Genomic DNA, 20,346 nt, shown 5'->3' on the forward strand with positions numbered 1-20,346 from the left:
TTGAGAAAGTTGAGGAGGCGGTGGTATTGGGAGTTGGGGATTGGGGTGAGTGTGAGTGTTGGTGGTGGCGGGGGAAGGGAGGGATCTGGCGGCGGAGATGGGAGAGGAGGGTTTGGAAGAGGCGACGGTAGGTGTGGTGGTGTTGCTATTGGTCTCATCATTTTTTTCAACCCCATTCCTTAACTTGCTCTGTTTCTTCCCTGCGTCCAAATTTAGGTGTGTACAAGTAATAACACCCATGATTCCCTTCCTCTAGTAGATAGTAATGCTCCATGTGAATGTTACTAGCTACTTCTCTGAAATTATGTATGATGTCTTCCTCACTTTCAGAGGCACAGAAAGAACTGACTCTAGTTGGCCAAATCAAAAGAGCTCAAAGGTTATGTACAAGAGGAGAGTGATAATTCAATTTGATAATTAATATATAATTATTAAAAGGTGAATTCTTTGGTGTAGAAAGGGATCTAACTTCTAACACATATAGAAAATAAGTGGCAAGTTAATATAGTGGCAAGTGTCCATTTCAGTGGACAAAATATGAGAAGTGATCAGGTTGGGTGCAGGATGGATAGTAATACCACCACTGTTCACACATGTGGTATAAAAATGTAATGGGATTAAAGATGTTGATTAGCTTGTATTACGGGATTTGTTATAGTAACTAATAATGGGCTTTCTAAAATGAATTTTTTTTGTTCTAGACTGTTTGTAAGAGCAAGAAAAAAAATAGGTTCAGATAGCTTCCATGAAAGCACAAGAAAGGGATGTTTCTAGATAAATGAAAATTTTTATGGATTAATACTCAAATTCGTCTCTAAAAAATTACCCATTTTTTAAATTAATCCTTAAAAGATTTTTTGAGTCATATTAGTTTTTGAAAGATAAAACATAAGTCAAATTAGTTCTTCCGTTAGTTAGATGATGACGTGATAGGTTAATGTCACGTGTCACAACATGATTGGTTGACGTGTCAGGTCAGTGACACCTAGCATGTCATGTGTCACTTAACGTGTAAAAAAGTTATTTATAATCAAAATAGTCCTTAAAAGTTTAGAAGTAAGTCATTTTCATCCTTAAAATTTTAAAAATTAATCAAATTAGTCTTTTTATATTTTTTTATTTTTCTTCATAATATTAAATTTGAAATATTTTTTATATTACTAATTTTAATGTTATTTTTTAGACCTTAATAAATAAAATTTACTTTACATAAAATAATAAAAATAATTAAATTATTATAAAATTATTTTGTCATTTATATTTTAAATTTTATATTTTTAAATTGCAATTTTTTTATAGTGAAATTTTTTTATTTAAACGAATTTATCAAATTATTATTGATTATATATTTAAAAATTTAATATTTTAAATTTTACTACATAATATAATATTTATTTTAAAATTTAAATTTTTTAAATTTTTTAAAATTATAATTTTTATTATTGTATAATATATATATGGTAGAACTCAATAATTGAAAAACCGATTTGTGAGATTACTTGTTGAATTTTAATATTTTTAATATACTTTTTAAAATAACTACTATATTTATTTAGTGAGATATAAAAGATTAAAATATTTAAAATAATTACTATATTCATTTAGTGAAATCCAAAATAAAGTTTTAATATTTTGGATTTCACTAAATAAATATAATAGTTATTTTAAAATATTAAAAAATTAGAGTTTTAATATTTTGAATTTTACTAAATAAATATAGTAGTTATTTTAAATATTTTAATCTTTTATATCTCACTAAATAAATATAATAGTTATTTTTAAATATATAATCAATAATAATTTGATAAATTTGTTTAAATAAAAAAATTTTACTATAAAAAAATTACAATTTAAAAATATAAAATTTAAAATACAAATGACAAAATAACTTTATAATAATTTAATTATTTTTATTATTTTATGTAAAAAAAATTTATTTATTAAGGTCTAAAAAATAATATTAAAATTAGTACTATAAAAAATACTTCAAATTTAATATTATGAAGAAAAATAAAAAAATATAAGGACTAATTTAATTAATTTTTAAAATTTTAGGGATGAAAATGACTTACTTCTACACTTTCAGGAACTATTTTGATTATAAATAACTTTTTTATACGTTAAGTGACACGTGACATGTTAGGTGTCACTGACTTGACATGTCAACCAATCATATTGTGACACGTGGCATTAACCTATCACATCATCGTCTAACTAACGGAAGAACTAATTTGTCTTATGTTTTATCTTTCAAGAACTAATACGACTAAAAAAATCTTTTGAGAACTAATTTAAAAAATGAGTAATTTTTTAGAGACGAATTTGACTATTAACCCATAAAAATTTTCATTTATCTAGAAACATCTCTTCTTGTGTTTTCTTTTTTTTTTTTTTGGTCGATCCTTCTTGTGTTTTCATAGAAGCTATCTGAACCCATTTTTTTTTCTTGCTCTTACAAACAGTCTAGAACCAAAAAAATTCATTTCAGAAAGCCTATTATTAGCTACATAACAAATCCCGTAATACAAGCTAATCAACATCTTTAATCCCATTACATTTTTATACCACATGTGTGAACAGTGGTGGCATCACTGTTCATCCTGCACCCAACCTGATCACTTTCATATTTTGTTCCCTAAAATGGACACTTGTCACTATATTAACTTGCCACCTATTTTCTACATGTGTAGAAGCTAAATCTCTTTCTACACCAGGGAATCCACCAAAAAATATTTTATTACTTTTAGGAATTTGAATTTATTCGTTTTAAAAAAAGCATAAATTTTTTATATTAGAATCGTACAAATCTATATCTTTGTTGTTTTATTGTTTGTAAATAACTAAAAAAAATTAAAAAAAATAAAAATACCAAAAATATAATATAAAATTATGAATTAATTTTATAATGATGATATATTTAGATGTATCTAGTAAGAACATGTTGTGCTAAATTTGAGCTTATTTGGAATAATTTTTATCAATTTGTATGAGAAATTAAGAAATAATGATATTGCAGCATCCAATTACCATTATTATTCATTGCAGAAGAAACTAAAATGGCTTCTTTTCCTTCCATTACTTATGATGTGTTCTTGAGTTTCAGAGGCACAGACACTCGACGGGGTGTTCTTAGCCATTTGGTTAAGGCTCTAAATCAAAAGCAAATTGAAACATATGTAGATTACATGTTGATGGAAGGAACTGAAATATCACACTCACTCCTCACAGTCAATTTGTCAGGTCAGGATTACCTTCATCAAATTTTGGGTCAGTTCCTTTCTTCATTTCTCATAAAAGTTTAATTTTGATGAAGCATAAAATTTTAAAAAATGCTACTTGTATATTTTTATCCCCTTTTAAATCTAATATTTTATTATTTAATTTTTTATTTAATTATATTTTTTATTTTTAAGGGATTACTTTTATTTTTAATACTTATCACTATAAAATTTGTAACCACTTGCGATACATTAATTTTTTGCAAACCAAATTCAAACCATAAAATTTGTAACAACTTTTTGTGTACTAATTTTTAAAAAATTAGTGAAGTTTTCAAAATCAATTAAACTCATTTCAATTTTTTATATTCAAAATTCATGTTAAAAAGTAAAAACACATCTAAAATTAAATAAACAACATAAACACATTTAAAATTATGTATTAACACATCAAAATTATTGTCATTGTAGTTCTAAATTATATATTAAACTCAGAAAAAATTAAACTTAAATACATATTCAAAATTATAAAAATGGACTCTAAATATTTTATCAACACATCTAAAACTCATGTAAAAAAAGTAAAAAACTTATATATGGACATAAGAACATAATAAATAACATAAACATATCTAAAATTATAAGAATGCACTCTAAATATTTTATCAACACATTCAAAACTCATGTAAAAAAACTTATATATATATATACAGAATAATAACAAAAGCAATGGTGTCAGAGAATCCGCAAAGAAAAACTCTATGAATAGAGGCCCATCCAAACGTTAGGTACGTTCTCGGCGCAGACGAACGGCGACGCTGATGTAGACGAACGGCGACAAAGAGGAGGAAGGCGGCAATGATGATGAGCACCAAGGAAGAGGAAGCCGACGTTGTGGATGAGCGTTGAGGATGAGGAAGGCGGCGTCGAGGATGAGCACTGACGAGGATGGTAGCGCGGACGAACGGTGTCGGAGGATGACAAACTACGGATGGCGTGGGCCTCTGGGTTTATGATGTGCGGTAAATGTGACTATCCTGTTTCCTTCAGGGTTTTGTTTGGTATTAGTTAATAATGAGATGATTTAAATGTTATTTTAGAATTTTAAAATTGAAATTTTAAATTTTAACTAATTTAATTTTTGGATGTGTATTTAAATTGTAATATATTAATAGTTTTTTTTGGTGACTGTAATATATTAATAGTTAAATATATTAAATCTGAATTAGAAATTTAAAATTGAAATTTAAATTTTAAATTTTACTTTTATTTAGTTTGTATTTTAAATGTGTATTTAATTTTAAAAAGATACTAAATTTATTTATAATTTTTAGATATGTTTGTTTTATTTTTTATTTTAATTATTGTGTAATAAAAGGCTGAATATTGTACAACTTTTAAAGAATACCTAGTTGAATTGTAAAATTTTTTATAATCAATTTGGTGAATTGTGTGTTGCAAAGGTTGAACCAAGCATACCAATGTGATCCAAAAGAATTTGTTGGAATTCATGAACCAATTGCAGAGCTAGAATCAATATTATGCAGGGAATCGAAAGCTGTTCTTGTTATCGGATTTTGGGGCATGGGAGGTATTGGTAAAACAACTCTTGCAAGTAAGATTTTCAGCATGAATTTCAAGGTATATATTTTTTTGGAGAATGTAAGGGAGAGAGTTCAGAGATATGGCATGACTCATTTGAAGAAAGAGCTTCTTTCTAAACTACTAGAGGAAAAACATGATGGAATAACCAATTTTGCCAAACGAAGACTTAGTCGAAAGGGAATTCTTCTTGTTCTTGATGATGTCAATGATCCAGACCAATTGCAAGATTTATGTGGGAGAGGATTTGAGTAACAACTAGGGATAAACATGTATTCTTGTTAAACAAGTTGATCACATACATGAGGTTAAGCCATTGAATGATGATGAATCTCAAGCTTTTTAATTTGAATGCCTTCAAACAAAACCATGACATTGAAAGAGACCAAGCTCATGCTGAGCTAACCATCAAGCTGGTTAACTATGCTAATGGCAATCCATTGGCTTTAAAAGTTTATGGAAGAAGCAAAGAAGAGTGGGACAGTTTTTGAGAATTAGTAGTTCTTGGACGAGGCACGGGGAATGTCTGTTGTGTGTTCCTCAAGGTATTGAGTCTCTTTCAGAAGAGTTGAGACTTTTTGAATGGAATGCGTGTGCCATTTGAAATCTTTATCATCATCTTTTTGTACTAAAAACCTTGTTAAACTTATGAGAAGAGTTTCAAGTATACGGAAAACACCAGTATTTTAGTTATTTTAATAGTTAATTTAAATTATAAAAAATATATAAAATATATATTAATTAAAATTAATCGTTAAAACAAACACTAATGTTTTAGTACACTTAAAATTTTTCCAAACTTATGGTGATAGATAGCGGGTTGGAAAAGCTTTGGGATGGTGTCCAGGTATGTAAATTTTTTCCACTTTCAGTGCTCTAGTTAATCTTTTTTTTTGAATCAACATAAGCTCAACACACTAATGTGGAGCAACGAAAGAAACAACAAGACTTAGAAAATACATAAATTTTGAAGCTTTCTGCAATGCCTCAACCACCCAAAGTATCACTCTTAGTCCATTCGTTGTAACTCAGAATCGCCTTTCTTATTACGAAGTCCACACCTGTTTCCTTATTATTAAAAATCCTAGCATTGCGTTCCATCCAAATGTTCCAAATAACTGTAAAGAACCTCGGCAACCATTTCTTCTGATCTTGTTTCCGCTTATACCTACCAGTCCATCTCTCAAACAGTTTCCTTATGGTTCCAGGGATAGGCCACACCTCTCCAAACGACCTCAACCAACTATCCCACACCTGTCATGTTATCTCACATAGAAGAAATAGATGCTCCACCGACTCTACCTCCTTTTTGCAAAGTACACAAAGATTATCATCGGCCTAATAATTCCTATTCTACTCAATCTCTCCTTGGTACTCACTCTGCCAATAAGTACAAACCACCCAAACAGCTCGATCCTCGGCGGTACTACTCCTCTCCAAACAGAACTTGTGAAACTGTAACTCGTTATCTCATATGACAGATTCTCCGACTGTAGGACCTGCACAACAGACTTAGTAGAGAATACTCCTTTACTATCAAACTTCCAGACCATATTATCATCTTTTTCATCTGTCAATTTCACCTGTCTTAGCCGCTCATGGAGTTGGTGGACAAGTTCCAGCTCCCATGGGAATAACTCTCTCCGCCACTGGAAGTTCCATATCCACTCAAGCCCATCCCAAAATCCACAATCCCCTACCATCGAACCTTGCTGATTCGAAATAGAGTATAGTCTTGGAAATGCCACCTTCAATGGGCCACCTTGCAGCCAGTTATCTTCCCAAAATCGGGTACTCCTCCCATTCCCTGCTCTGGTTAATCTTTTACTCTTTCCTTCTATTATCTATGTGTTAAAGTTTAAAACACAGCTAAAAATAGCCTCTACCTTCATTCTTAACTTTCTAAATTTCTAGCATAATTCTCTACCATAATGCTTAAGTGACAAAATTATCTTTTAATCCTTTCATTTCTAATTAAAATACTTCTCAATCTTTTTATTATGTAATAAATTAGTGTTATTGACATTAATAAGGGTAATTAAATTTTACAATTGTCTTTTATATTCAATCATTTTAATCATTTTATTATGTAATGAATTAGTGTTATTGACATTAATAAGGATAATTAAATTTTACAATTATATTTTATATATTAACAGTAACTATAATTGTTACTTTAACAATCATAAATAAAAAGATGGTGTTTATTCAACTAACTTCTTTGTGCAGGTGGTGCAGGCTGAAGTTCTATCGGAAGAAATTACAAATTATAGTTTCACTAGTGCTGTTTGGAATGGGCTCGTTCCACCGAAAATTGAGCTGTTTTTTTGGTTTGTGTTGATAGGCAGAGTGAATACCAAGGATAGACTGTGTCGATTACGTGTTATTAACCAGAATGACAATATGTGTGTTTTCTGTTGTAAGTATGTGAAAACTACTTTTCACTTGTTTCTTGGGTGTGAAATCACTTGGCAGGTGTGGTGTGCGTGACTGCGTGCCTTTGGAAGGTACGCTAAAACAACACTTTGAAAGCTGGACGCAATTATCAGTAAGGAAGGATGACAGAAAGAGGTGGTTCATTGAGTTCTTTGCTATTATCTGGACAATCTGGCTAGAAAAAAATGTCGGGCTCTTCCGAGATCAGGCCTCAAGTGTGGTAGAGACCAGGTCGTTTAAGGTTTCTGAGGATTAGAGTGGTGGTGACCCCTTTAGTTGTTGATGGCCATGCCGAAAATGACTAGGAGTGGGTTAGTGTTGGGTAGTGAGTTACTGCTTGTAGTTTTTCCTCATTGCTCCACTGTGTTGCGTTGAGCTCTCTTTATTTCAAAAAAAAAAAAACATAGATATGTATACATATAAATCTAAATATATATCTCTAATTCTGAAATATTCATTTATATTCATATAATAACTATTCTAAAAAAAATTGAATTTTTATACTATATTAAACAGAGTTCAAAATAGCCTCATAATAGAAATTATTTTTAATCTTTTTATACTATAGTATTTAGATATAATTTTAAAAAAATAAATTATAGTGACTATTCAAAAGAATAAAAATAATAATATGAAATTGAATAAATAAATTTAAATTAAGTATTTTTGTAATTTTATTTAAAATCTAATTTATGAATACATCATTTAATTTTATAATTATTAAATTTTAAATTAATATTATATCTATTTTATTGTCGCGCAAGGCATAGTCTCTCCATACTCAATTAAGAGGTTGCGGGTTCGAGTCTCTTATATTTGGTAAAAAATAAAAGGCGCGAGTTTATTTTAAGATAATGAAATGAAAAAGACTACTTAAGTAAAAATATTTTTATGCGAAAATAATATTTGATAACGATTGAATAATTTGACATATTTAATATAATATATATTAATATTTTAATATAAGTAGATAATTACTTCTTATATATGTCTCAACTTGCTTTTGGTTTAAAGACTTGCCCAATCCATAAAATCATTGGGTTGGAGTCTCTCTTTAAATTCAGGAGAATAATGAAAAGGATTGGCATAATCCCCTTCATTGGAATTGACCTCTAAAACTGAGGAAGACATTAAAAGAGAAGTAGCTAGTAATTGCTAGCTTAATGCAGTGAAATGACTCATGATGAATACAATTCTTGAGTATCGTACTGAAATGTTTTATAGTCTACTTTATTATTATTTAACCAAACCTGAAACATACAATCAAACTATCCTCAAACGAAAAAGGTAATCCTTTTAGAAATCAAACTAGTCACATTGTTCTCAAATTAGTTTTCCTTATCACTCTCGTTGACCATCGGATCCGAAAAGAATCCCATTATTTTCTTCTCAAGAGCAAGGAGCAGGGACATCAGCACCCCACCAATTGTAGAGGAAGTTCCAGTTTCATCGCTCTTTTCTTCTTCTTTCTCAAAGTTTATAATACGTACCTAAAAGTTACAAAGTTAGTAGAATGTATAATCACATTACAATTCAAGAAAGTAAGTTGAAAATAAGTGAAATTTTCTTACAGATACAATGTCAGAAGCTATCAATGTATTGATGGAGCTGCCACCAAAAGCCTCTCTATCACTGTCAGAATCAGCCAGTGTGATGCCCAAACGCCAATCTGCAGAACCATCCTCTTCATTCACATAATGTCCAGACAGAGACAGAATCTCAAAGTCTCCCTACATGCAGATGGCAGAAAAGCACGTAAATAAATGGAATAAGAGAAGAACATTAAAGAATGACACACATGAATAAGTACACATAAGTGATTGTTTGCTTGTACTTCATATATACGAAACAAATCTGAGTTTGGTTTGCCAATTGCGGCTTTTGATATATGACCGAAGGCTGCAATTGCATAGCTAGAGTGAGTACTTGCTTCCCAAACCTTCCACAGCTTTGCGACAACATCCTGCACCAAATTTGAAGAGGATCTAATTCTTGATTCATAATTAATCGATAAAATATAATTGAAACCTTAAAAGTGTGTATGATGGTACCTCTCCAGGATAGACAGTCAACTCAAAAGGAACGGTCCTTCCGAAATCTTCTACTTCTCTAAGGCCATCTTCAGAATATAGATTTATCAAAATACACAGTATAAAAGTGAAGATTGACATTATAAAGCAAATAAAAAGAAATTGTTTTGAACTCATAATAATGAATCCAAACCATATTAGTTCACCATAAAATTGAATCATTAATGTAATAAGTAGCAAGAACTGAAACAGAAAAAAAAGAGAACATGATAGATAGACATTATCCCATACAAAAATTCTTACACACTCAGGAAAGAAAAAACCTGAAACAATAAAATTTTCATTGATTATCTACATCTAATTCTTTTGAAAATTGAAATGGTAAGAAGAATTTATTTCCTCATTCATGTATGAATATTTCTCAGAAATAAAACAAAAAGATGAAACTGACCAATTTTGCGTAATTGGGTTCTTGGCATCTTGGCAGAAGATGAAGACCTCTCGATTCTCTTCCCTGCTTCTTCTTCTCTGCACAAGGTTAGAAGAAAGGTTAGTTTTGAATACTACGCTCTTCAAGTTTTCTAATTGGAATGGTTATTTTATTTTATTTTCAAATTTCATATAATTTAAATTATTGTTGAATCCGTTTAGATTATTTCGGATTTTATTCAGATTATAATTTTGATTTTTAAATTTAGTTTTAAACAAATTGATTTTAAAGATATTTGAATTTGTATTTTAAATATTAAAAAAAGGATGTACCAAACATTCCATTTATGTATGCTTTTGTTGTAATTATTTTTCTTCTTTTTGAATTTATGTGAAAAAAAAGCTAAAAGAATTTAATGTATAGCTAGTCGAATTGGACTCTTTAGGTATACAAATAACCAACCTCCAAAACCGGATATCAGTTTTTCTATTTCCACATTTACCTCTCATATACATTTTTTTAGTTTAATTTTGATATAAACAATTTTATATAATTTTTTAATTAAATTTATGTATTTAGATGATTTTTTAAACAATAAATTAAAAAAATTAATGAAATGATTAATTGCATTCATAGCTGCGGTTGCATGGGAAGAAGGACAAGTTCAATAGTCATCATGGTTTCTTTGTTTCTGCTTCTATGAGTGAACCAACTTGGAACTTGTTTTCCAGGCAAACAAAACTGAACCCTATGATGATATTGATATTCTCTTCCATCCTCCTTCTCCATCTCGTTCTCTCGCAAGCAACCCTGAACCTTGTAGTGATAGTGTGGATTAACAAGTAATGCTCTTCTATCATTGTCCTCGTTCTCTTTTATTGCTGCTAGACAAGTATTCGCTGCTCTCTCTATTCTCATACACGCATCTTCCATAATCCCTTTCTTTGTAAGATGGTCTAACTTTATGCAGTTGGCAAAAGCAAAGATTTCGGTCTCAATCTGCTCGTCGGAGCAGGCAAATGCAGATGGAGTAGTAGTCTCTAATGAGGTGCAGTCAATAACATCTAGTTCTGTAATAGAAGATGGAAGCTCCGGCAAGGACTGAAGCATCTCACAACCCCTCAAGTTGAGTGATTTCAGCAGTGACAGATGCTTGATGCTTTCGGGCAAGCAAGTTATGTTGCTCCGCCAAAGTGACAAGTACTTCAATGATGAGAGCATGCCTATGTTGTGTGGCAGCATAGAAAGATGAGAAGACAATACATCCAACTCAAAACCTTAAGGTAGTAAGTTAATGGATTTCTTGCTTTCTTTGACGTGGGACTAACTTTATGCACTCCTCACATTTGCAACATTAACAGTAACATCTACTTAAATTGAGCTCAAGTAGATTGTGGCATGGTGCAATAGATGAGGGAACCTGGCGCATACTCACACACTCAGAAATGTTTAATACTTGAAGCTTTAAGGCTCTAGATAAATCCGGCAGCTCCATTAGCTTCCTAGATGCTTGAAGATATACTTCCTTTAAATTCACAATATTCTGAAAATATGTATCATGTAGTTGATTAGTGACCAAACATGACTAATTCGTTTTAGGTAGCTACTCACATGATAGTATCTGTTTTTTATTACATTAAAGTGCCAAATATCATATAGTTGACAATTCGTTTTAGGTAGTTACTCACATGATAGTATCATATAGTTGATAAGTTGTCGACATATATTATGTTAATCTGTTTAATCATATAGTTATCAACTATTTTTACTTGAAAACATTTTTATGCAAATAGTCACTTTTTTTTATTACATTAAAGTGCCAAATAAAATTAAAAGAAAAGGGTGTCCAGGTATGTAAATTTTTTCCACTTTAAGTGCTCTCGTTAATCTTTTACTCTTTCATTTTAATTTTATTTGGCACTTTTTAAGATAACTAGTGTCTGTTCCCGTACCTACAAGGTACGGGATAATACATAAAATTATATTAAAAATTTTATTAAAAAATTAAATAATATATATAATAATTATTATTATAAATATTTTATAAAGTTATAATTAAAATCAAATTTTTAAAATTTTTAATATTAAAATATTAAAAATAATTAGTATTTATCTTAATCAATTTGAGTTTGTTAAGTGATCATCTCACTCGTCCGCTTAAACAACTATTAGAAGTTAGAATCTCGCTTTGTGTATATAGCAATCCATTGGCTAGCGATAAACCCTTAATAAAATGAGTATCATTACGTGGTTAGACTTGGCAGGAATTTTCGAATACGCAGGTACCCGACCTGTCTATACCCGGATGAAAAGGATAATAACTTGACTCGAGTCGGGACAGATTTTGCTTAAGACAGGTATAGTCGGGTTTAAGGTGTACCTGCCCCGAATATATACATATAAACACTTTTTAGTAATTAGGATTTGCCTCACATCACACATTATTCATAGCTTCAGTCTATACTCTATAGCCATGCAAGATAAACTCAATCATCCTCACCTAAAATCTTCTTCTTCTCGACTTCTTCACAAAAAAACTGCATAGCTCCTGTCATGTTGCTGCTGAGTCCATCGCCGCTTACCTATTCACAACTCCCATCTTCCTTCACAGCCAGAGACGAACCCACGTTTAATATAGAGGGGGCATTTGCCCCCACAAATTTTTTTGAAAAAAATTAATATTTATATACATATATACCACTTATTATATTATATTTGTCTCAAAATAAAATATAAATAGTTCTTTTGTATTTTATGTTAAAAAATATTTTGTTAAACTTAACACATAATAATTATATTGTTAAATTTGATTTAGTATGAAAAATAAATAAATACACAAAAAAATTAGTGATAATTAATTATATTATATTAGTTAATTAATTAATAATTAAATTAAAACTTAGTTTTCTAATTAAATACAACTTAAATTATTAGTAATTTTTTAAAAATTGTCTAAGATAAAAAAATATATTATCTATGTAATATACTGTAATTATTTTGGTTAAAAAATTTATTTATACTATAAAAATTATAATAAGTAGATTTGACAATTATAATATACTGTAATTATTTTGGTTAAAAATTAGTTATACTATGTGTATGAAATTATATTTTTATTATTTTAAATATTATAATAATGATTGTGTGTATATTTCTAGTTCTTATCAATATGTATTAGATAGTTCTAATTTTAAATTTTGAATATATCTAAACCAATTTAGATTGATCAAGTGAGTCCGCTTAAATAAGTATTGAGGGTTCGAATTCTGTCTCGTATGTATAGCAACTCGTTGCCGGCCTATACTCGTTGCCGGCCAATTGTAGATTCTTAAATGGAATTCAAATTCATGACGGATTAGTCCTTAACTTGTTGAATATCGTGGGAAGCAAAAAAAATATCTATACCTAAATTTTATTATATTTTTGTCCCCATTACTAAATTTTTCTGAGTCCGTCACTGTTCACAGCTTATGTCATCATCGTTGCTCATCCCGTTACCGTCGCTGTTGAGCCCATCGCCACCATTCTCATGCCGAGTTTCTTTTCTCTAAGTAAATTTTCTTCTCTCTCTCATTGTGAGTCTGTTAAGTTCTTCTATTCAAACATTGATATTTAAATTATAAAAAAATTAATTTTCATATTTTATAAAATATCATACTGGCGGTAATTGTAAATATGACGCTACTTAAAATTAAATAAATTAACATAAATAAAACAAATAAAAAAAATAAAAAATTACTTAATCTTGTATAAAATTTACCTATAAAATTCTGTACAAAAAATAAATTTAATTTTAGTATATTAATAATATAGAATATTTTATATAATCATTCAATTCAATTAGATTTATCTATTTAGGACATTATTGAAAATAAATTTAAGATACTAACATACGATTACTTTAAATTAAGCAACAATTATTAATACTATATAAAGGACACACTATTCTACTAAGAATGATTGCCATAAGGAATAATTTTCTAATTTTCTATACTAATATTAGAAAGTTTATATAATACTATATAATAATATTATCATTATTAATACTATATGATATCAAAACAAAAAAAAATCACCGTGCTAATATAATATTATTAATATTATATAAATCATCTTTGTATTTATTTTTCTGTGCGTATATAATATTTAATTAACACATTAAGACATATATAATATTTTGTTAATACATATATAATATAAAGTAATTTACAAATTATTATTAATTCGTATATAATGTATAATTAAATTTAATAAATTCAATTAGAATAAACAATAAATTATTTATTTTATTTCAGACTTTATAAATGAATAAATTAATTAACTAATATAACAAATTATAATTAATGTAGTAAAATTAATTAAGTAATATATATTATAATAAATTATATTAATATTTAAATATCTAATCAAATCAATTAGCTGATATAATTAAGTCATGGTAATAAATTGTATTGAATGAGTTAAAATAATTAAATCGGGAAACACTCTCCAGAGCATGCTACGTCAGCTCCATCATTAAGTGCAGACATCCGATTTTTATATAATAGAATAGATAAATTGAAGAAAACTACTTAGTTTTACGTGAAAATAATATTTGATAACAGTTGAATAATTTGAGATATCTAATATAATATATGTTAATATTTTAATATAAGTAGATAATTACCTAAAAAATAGTCATGTTACATATATTTGAGCATAACACCTATTAAACTCTAAAACCCAAATCAAATAGTATCTAAAGTCTAAAAGATAATATATCTGAAATTCAAAAGATAATTATCTAAAGGATAAAAGATAATATCTGGTTTTATTCTTATTTAATTCAAAATCAAAAGTAATAATGACTTATTCAATTTAACATTTATAACAATAAATGAGATCACCATTATATAAGTCATTTAATTTAAAATAACATCATTTGTGATTATAATTAATATATGTATTGTCACAAACAAATTAAAAATTAAAATAATAATCTTTAGAATGATAGAACAACCAGCACTCCTACAAAGATACCGAGTACAAATTTCGGAACATCGTCTTCATTGATAAATGGTAAGGATATTATCACATTAAAGTACCCTAAAGGGACGCTTATTCCCGCTCGAAACTGTTGAAAGGTGGTGGTGATGGTGGGCGGCTCATTATTGTGAAAACTCTATTCGCACAAGCTCACAGAGGAGAATTCAGAGATTGAAGGTGTTGGAAAGTGTGATATGATTCAGAGTGAAAATGTGAGGTATCAGACTAATAGAGTAATAATGAAGAAGGAAGACTGAATATTTTTTTTTTCAAACTCCTTTTAGGGCATTAAAATTTCTACATGCTGAAAATGATCTTATCACCATTTTTACTATAGTATTCATCATTATGTTTGTATTTTTCAAGATCGAACAAAGATTTTGTTGTACTAGAATTTGATTTGATAAAATTTTTTGGAGAGTTAAATACTTTATTTTATGTTGGATAAATAAAAAAAAATATATTTGTACTTAAACTTTTAAAAATTAAGGTCAATGAGTTATATCTTAAATGGTATAGTCTTTCCATACTTAATTAAGAGGTTGCAGATTCGAGTCTCCTATCTTTGGTAAAACAAAATTTTTTTTTTAAAAATTAAGGTGCTCTTAAATTCCTCTACTTGTATTTAATTTTTTTAGTATTTTTGGCTTCTAAAATAAAAGAAGTTCATACATAGTGTGTGATGTGCGTAGAATTTATGAAGGTTTGGGTGAAAAATAAAAAATATATGAGGACTTCAACAAATAAAAAATGTGTAGAAAAATAAAGGAAATTTGATGTTAATAATTAATAAAGGTAATTTTAAATATTTATTATATAAAATTATATTAAACTTTTTAATTTTGATGAATACAAATTTAATTTTAAAATATCAAAGCGGCCACATTTTGCAATTGAGAAATTATTGATGATTTCTAGTCATTTTTTTCTTACAAGTGATGTTAATTAATTAATTTATTCTATGGTTCCCCTTGTAATATATTTGGTTCGTGTAATGTTATTGGTCTACTAGAATAGAGTAATGTTTTATGTTTATTAGTCTTGTTAAATAATAACAGTGCTTTATGAAATTTATTATTAAATAATACATAACAAGTATTTAGGCATACTTATATAAAATTTCATAATTTTCTTAGTTTTCAATCTTTTAATTTTTGTACGAGTTTATGGAATAATTTTTTAATATTTATATTATATAAAATTTTAAAATTAAAAAAAATGTAATTATTCTTTATTATAGATATGTCCGGTCTTTTTTTATTTTTAAAAGATGTTTTATCAAATATAATTGTGGTAAAAATAATTTTTATTTTGATTTTATCAAAGATCTGAAGCGCAGGTACTGTAACTTTTAAAAGACAACTTTCAACAACAATTTTAGAAATTTTTTTTTATCAAACCAAATCTAAGTTCATAGATTTTTTTCTTTTAAAGATTTTCCTATGATAAATATTCTAATATTTAATTATTTAATTTCTGTCATTATACTTATTACTTTAAATATTTTTGAAGTTGTCTATTTAATTGTATAAATTATAAAAAGATTATCTTAATTACCTATTTAATTACACAGATATTGATAATTCATATAATTAAACAGATATGGTTTTATTTATCAAAGCTAGCTCGTTGTTTGAATATGCATGAGATAGACAACTCTTCAATCTTAATCATAACATAAGATATCATATCATGCAGTACTCTTACTAAGACAAGTGTCCCTTATTTGAAAATGCATGCTGGAAGAATTCAAGAGACACACGGCACAGGATTTGATAGCTCTGGTTGTCCACTTCTATCACTGTCACACTGTTGATACCAGTCTACTTTAACAGTTAAGTTTTGGAGGAACTAACATGATTAATCAGTAAATACACTAAATAATGTTAAGCAGAAGCCAACAAAACACACTCTGATCTTAAGCTTGTTGCTATTATTAGAGTTGATGTTGGTAGCAGGAAGCACAGGAAGAAAATTGAAGACCATAAAACACTAAAGCTAGTACTAAAGAAACACCAATCCATTATCATTCATCACAAAGAAGGAAGCCATGTCTAGCAGCACAGCTGGTCGAGTCATCAAGTGCAGAGGTACTATTACTTAGTCATGTTATGTTTCTTTCTCTCTTTTTCTTCAATGCATTGATGAAATGATTATTGCATTGATAGCTGCGGTTGCATGGGAAGAAGGGAAGCCACTGGCCATAGAAGAAGTAGAGGTAGCACCACCAGAGGCCGGTGAAGTTCGCTTGAAGATCCTCTACACTAGTCTTTGTCATTCTGATCTTTACTTCTGGAAGAGCAAGGTATGCTTTACTCTCTTCTTCACTTCTTCATTAATATTCAAGATAACTTGTTTTATTCTTATTCAGGGGGGTAGGAATTTGTTGTTTCCTCGCATACTCGGTCATGAAGCTGCAGGGTTAGCCTATTATATCTTTCTTTCTTTGCAGAATCATATGTTCTTGCTTGTTTGATTAATTTTGAATAATCAGGATTGTGGAGAGCATAGGGGAGGGTGTGACAAATCTGAAGCCAGGAGATCATGTGCTACCTGTGTTCACCGGAGAGTGTGGCGAATGCCGAAGCTGCAAGTCTGAAGAGAGCAACCTCTGTGAAGTCCTCAGGCTCAACACTGATACTGGTGTCATGCTAAGTGATGGAAAATCAAGATTCTCCAAAGATGGAAAACCCATTTACCACTTCCTTGGAACTTCCACATTCAGTGAATACACTGTCTCACATGCTAAGTGTGTTATAAAGATCAACCCTGCTGCCCCACTTGACAAAGTTTGTGTTCTCAGTTGTGGAATCTGCACAGGTACTAACCACAATTACTACTTAATTAGTAACCAACTTTGATCCTTGCACAATGTCTTATCCCACTGGCTAGGATCGGCTATGTAAATATATAGAGTTAGTAAACAACCTAGATAATTGTACCTTTTTTTTTTAATGTTAGATTTGTTGATGTTTGTAGGACTTGGTGCAACCTTAAATGTGGCAAAACCAAAGCCCGGTTCTACTGTTGCTGTCTTTGGATTGGGAGCAGTTGGTCTTGCTGTATGTTTCTTTACTAATCCATTATACTTAGCATTGTATTTGAGTGATTTGATAGCTTTTTTTCTTTTCCTTGTTGATTGATGTTCATGTTTAGGCTGCTGAAGGGGCAAGGCTTTCTGGTGCATCAAGAATCATTGGAGTTGATATACTTTCTAGCAGACAGGAACAAGGTAGGTTCCATAATTGCTCACAATTTTTAACATTCAATGTAACATATGCAGTTAAATTAAATTCCTCATTAAACTTTTGCCTCTAAAATTTCTTGGCAGCCAAAAGTTTTGGAATCACTGACTTTGTGAACCCAAAAGATCATGACAAACCTGTGCAACAGGTTAGTTTAGTTCCAAAATATAAACACTGACAGTATATGAAAAAATTAAATTCTTCTGGTATTTTTTTTAATAGACTTTGCATTTTGATTGCTGAATAGGTGATTGTTGAAATGACCGATGGAGGAGTTGATCGCGCTCTAGAATGCACTGGACACGTAGAAGTCGCGATTGCAGCATTTGAATCTGTTCATGATGTATGTAATTGTAGATGGTAACTTATTAAGCAAGTAATAAGTAAGTAATGTTGCAACTTAATTGTTTCTTGATTCAGGGTTGGGGTGTTGCTGTGCTTGTTGGTCTACCAAGCAGTGAAGATGAATTCAAAACAAAATCCATCAACTTATTGTATGAGAGGACTGTTAAGGGTACCTTCTATGGAAACTACAAACCACTCTCTGATATTCCCTCTGTTGTGGAGAAGTACATGAACAAAGTAAGGCTAACCTTACATCTAAAATATTCATATCTATGAACTTCAAATGTTTTATAAAGTCCACTTTTTCTAATATGTATTGCAAATTTGACACTGGTGATGCTGCAGGAGCTAGAATTGGAGAAATTCATCACTCACTCAATCCCATTCTCTGAGATCAATAAATCATTTGATTTAATGCTGAAAGGAGAGTCAATTAGGTGCCTCATCTGCATGGAAGGCTGAAACAAATTATATAATTAAGTGATTCTGAGAGTGAGGGGTCCCTTAATATATTTAAGCAGCAATAAAATTCTTAAAAAATAAGCAGTTGTGGCTTTTGTATCATATTTAAGCAGCATTATTTATGACCATGAGTGTTGACTGTTGAGCATATCTATTGTCCATGTCTTTGGTAGATTTTTTGCTCATTAGATTAATTATAAAACTATTCACCTATTATTAGTTTATTATTAATTGTTTATTTGGGGATATTCCTTTTTTTTTTGGTCAAGTTGACAGTAATACAGTATCCAAACATACATTAAAATATAGTTCAATTTGGTTTCCGAATTCATGCACCTTTATATTTTATCTAACCAATCAATAAAACAGAAACAACTGATCTTAACTAATTACTACTGTACTGATATCTTAATAGTATAAGTAAATTTAGAATGAGATGCCAAATGCTGAGAGCAGATGCAGTCCCCACATATTAAAAATGTTTGAATCACATGCACACACCCATGCTTTAATGCCTTTATCTTTTCTTTTCTATTCTCTATGGACCTAATAGATTGTCTTTTTCTTCATGGGGATCAAGCAATTGTTATTTGCCTTTTCATTTTACATGGACACTTCCATATAACTTTGCTTAATTTTTTCACACCAATAAGATTGCTTTTTTTACTTTTGGAGTTTCATTTGAAATACATAAATCAATTGCTTGTGACATAATAAAATAAGGATATTTACTAGTTTGGTGATTTGTTGTTATCATGTGCATGTGGACTAGTATTTAGTATAATTCCAAATGCCTATATAAAGTTCACAATTTTGCATAAACAATCTGAATGAAGTATGAACATTAAACTAATTAATTAAGATAGCATGCAATGCAACCCCCAAAAATATATAGAACTAACATGATTTAATTTTGATATGCAATACAAATATACAATAGTCCAGTTACATCTTATTTTTTTATGATTATTTATACGACCAACATAAAAAAAAAAAAAATTATTGATTTAATGTTATATAATTAAATATAGATGTAAATTTTTTTTTATACCGAAACATTAAATTCTTAAAAGTTTACAAGGAAATCTAACAAAAAGAAAGCAATTTGGTATATTATCATTCAAATTTTGTGCTACACTTTTCCCTGGTCCACCAATTATATTATATTCTTTCCAGAATCTTATCCTTTATTTTAATATCATTTTACTCCGTTTCTATTAACATTTCATTTTGAGTTTTTGACAGTCACAATCTTTTTTATGAGTGGTGGAGTAATTTCTAATTAGTAAGCAGAGAGTAGGAGAGAGACTGAGAGAGTGTGATTTGATGGATAAGGATAAACACGTCACTGGCTTGTTCCTTCCGACAACTCTAACACATAAAAATCCATAACTGACACCTGTCTCTTCACTTAAATCCCCTTCGTTACCTATGGCCTTGTTTGGATCTTATATACTTACCATCAGTCCATCACCAAGTTGAATTTTGTAATTTTCTTTTAAAAACTTTAATACTATTTGATAAAAAAGAAAAAACAGTCAACCACATAATAT

General features: G+C 29.3%; 2 protein-coding genes across 3 annotated transcripts; one reads left to right on the top strand and one right to left on the bottom strand.

The window, feature by feature from the left end:
- Positions 1-8,440: 8,440 nt before the first annotated feature.
- On the bottom strand, positions 8,441-9,887 carry LOC112772060 (AT-hook motif nuclear-localized protein 14). 2 transcript variants are annotated; one of them, XM_025816943.3, is made up of 5 exons: positions 9,738-9,887; positions 9,308-9,375; positions 9,091-9,219; positions 8,828-8,986; positions 8,441-8,746 (listed from the first exon to the last, which is right to left on the bottom strand). In XM_025816943.3, the coding sequence occupies exons 1-5, from the start codon at positions 9,763-9,765 to the stop codon at positions 8,585-8,587; spliced, it is 546 nt and encodes a 181-aa protein (XP_025672728.1). In that variant the 5' UTR covers positions 9,766-9,887; the 3' UTR covers positions 8,441-8,584. The 2 variants fall into 2 exon arrangements, with proteins under 2 accessions (XP_025672728.1, XP_072081707.1); XM_072225606.1 differs by lacking the exon at positions 9,738-9,887 and having other exon boundaries at positions 9,308-9,445.
- Positions 9,888-16,597: 6,710 nt separating this feature from the next.
- On the top strand, positions 16,598-19,017 carry LOC112771857 (alcohol dehydrogenase 1). Its single transcript, XM_025816677.3, has 10 exons — positions 16,598-16,831; positions 16,910-17,046; positions 17,113-17,162; positions 17,236-17,561; positions 17,721-17,803; positions 17,898-17,973; positions 18,073-18,134; positions 18,234-18,329; positions 18,407-18,568; positions 18,677-19,017. Exons 1-10 carry the CDS (start codon positions 16,792-16,794, stop codon positions 18,791-18,793), a joined length of 1,149 nt encoding a protein of 382 aa, XP_025672462.1. The 5' UTR covers positions 16,598-16,791; the 3' UTR covers positions 18,794-19,017.
- The last annotated feature ends 1,329 nt before the right edge of the window (positions 19,018-20,346 follow it).

Source organism: Arachis hypogaea, chromosome 18 (genome assembly GCF_003086295.3).
Source record: "Arachis hypogaea cultivar Tifrunner chromosome 18, arahy.Tifrunner.gnm2.J5K5, whole genome shotgun sequence".
NCBI classification, from domain to species: domain Eukaryota; kingdom Viridiplantae; phylum Streptophyta; class Magnoliopsida; order Fabales; family Fabaceae; genus Arachis; species Arachis hypogaea.

What these genes read in the sequence shown, in the direction of transcription:
- LOC112771857 (XM_025816677.3), top strand. Translation starts at nt 16,792, where the DNA reads ATGTCTAGCAGCACAGCTGGTCGAGTCATCAAGTGCAGAG. An exon ending in TTTACTTCTGGAAGAGCAAG is followed by an intron (nt 17,047 to 17,112) that starts GTATGCTTTACT and finishes ATTCTTATTCAG; the next exon opens with GGGGGTAGGAATTTGTTGTT. An exon ending in CTCGGTCATGAAGCTGCAGG is followed by an intron (nt 17,163 to 17,235) that starts GTTAGCCTATTA and finishes TTGAATAATCAG; the next exon opens with GATTGTGGAGAGCATAGGGG.
- LOC112772060 (XM_072225606.1), bottom strand. Translation starts at nt 9,427, where the DNA reads ATGTCAATCTTCACTTTTATACTGTGTATTTTGATAAATCTATATTCT. An exon ending in ATTTGTTTCGTATATATGAA is followed by an intron (nt 8,987 to 9,090) that starts GTACAAGCAAAC and finishes ATCTGCATGTAG; the next exon opens with GGAGACTTTGAGATTCTGTC. An exon ending in TAGCTTCTGACATTGTATCT is followed by an intron (nt 8,747 to 8,827) that starts GTAAGAAAATTT and finishes TGTAACTTTTAG; the next exon opens with GTACGTATTATAAACTTTGA.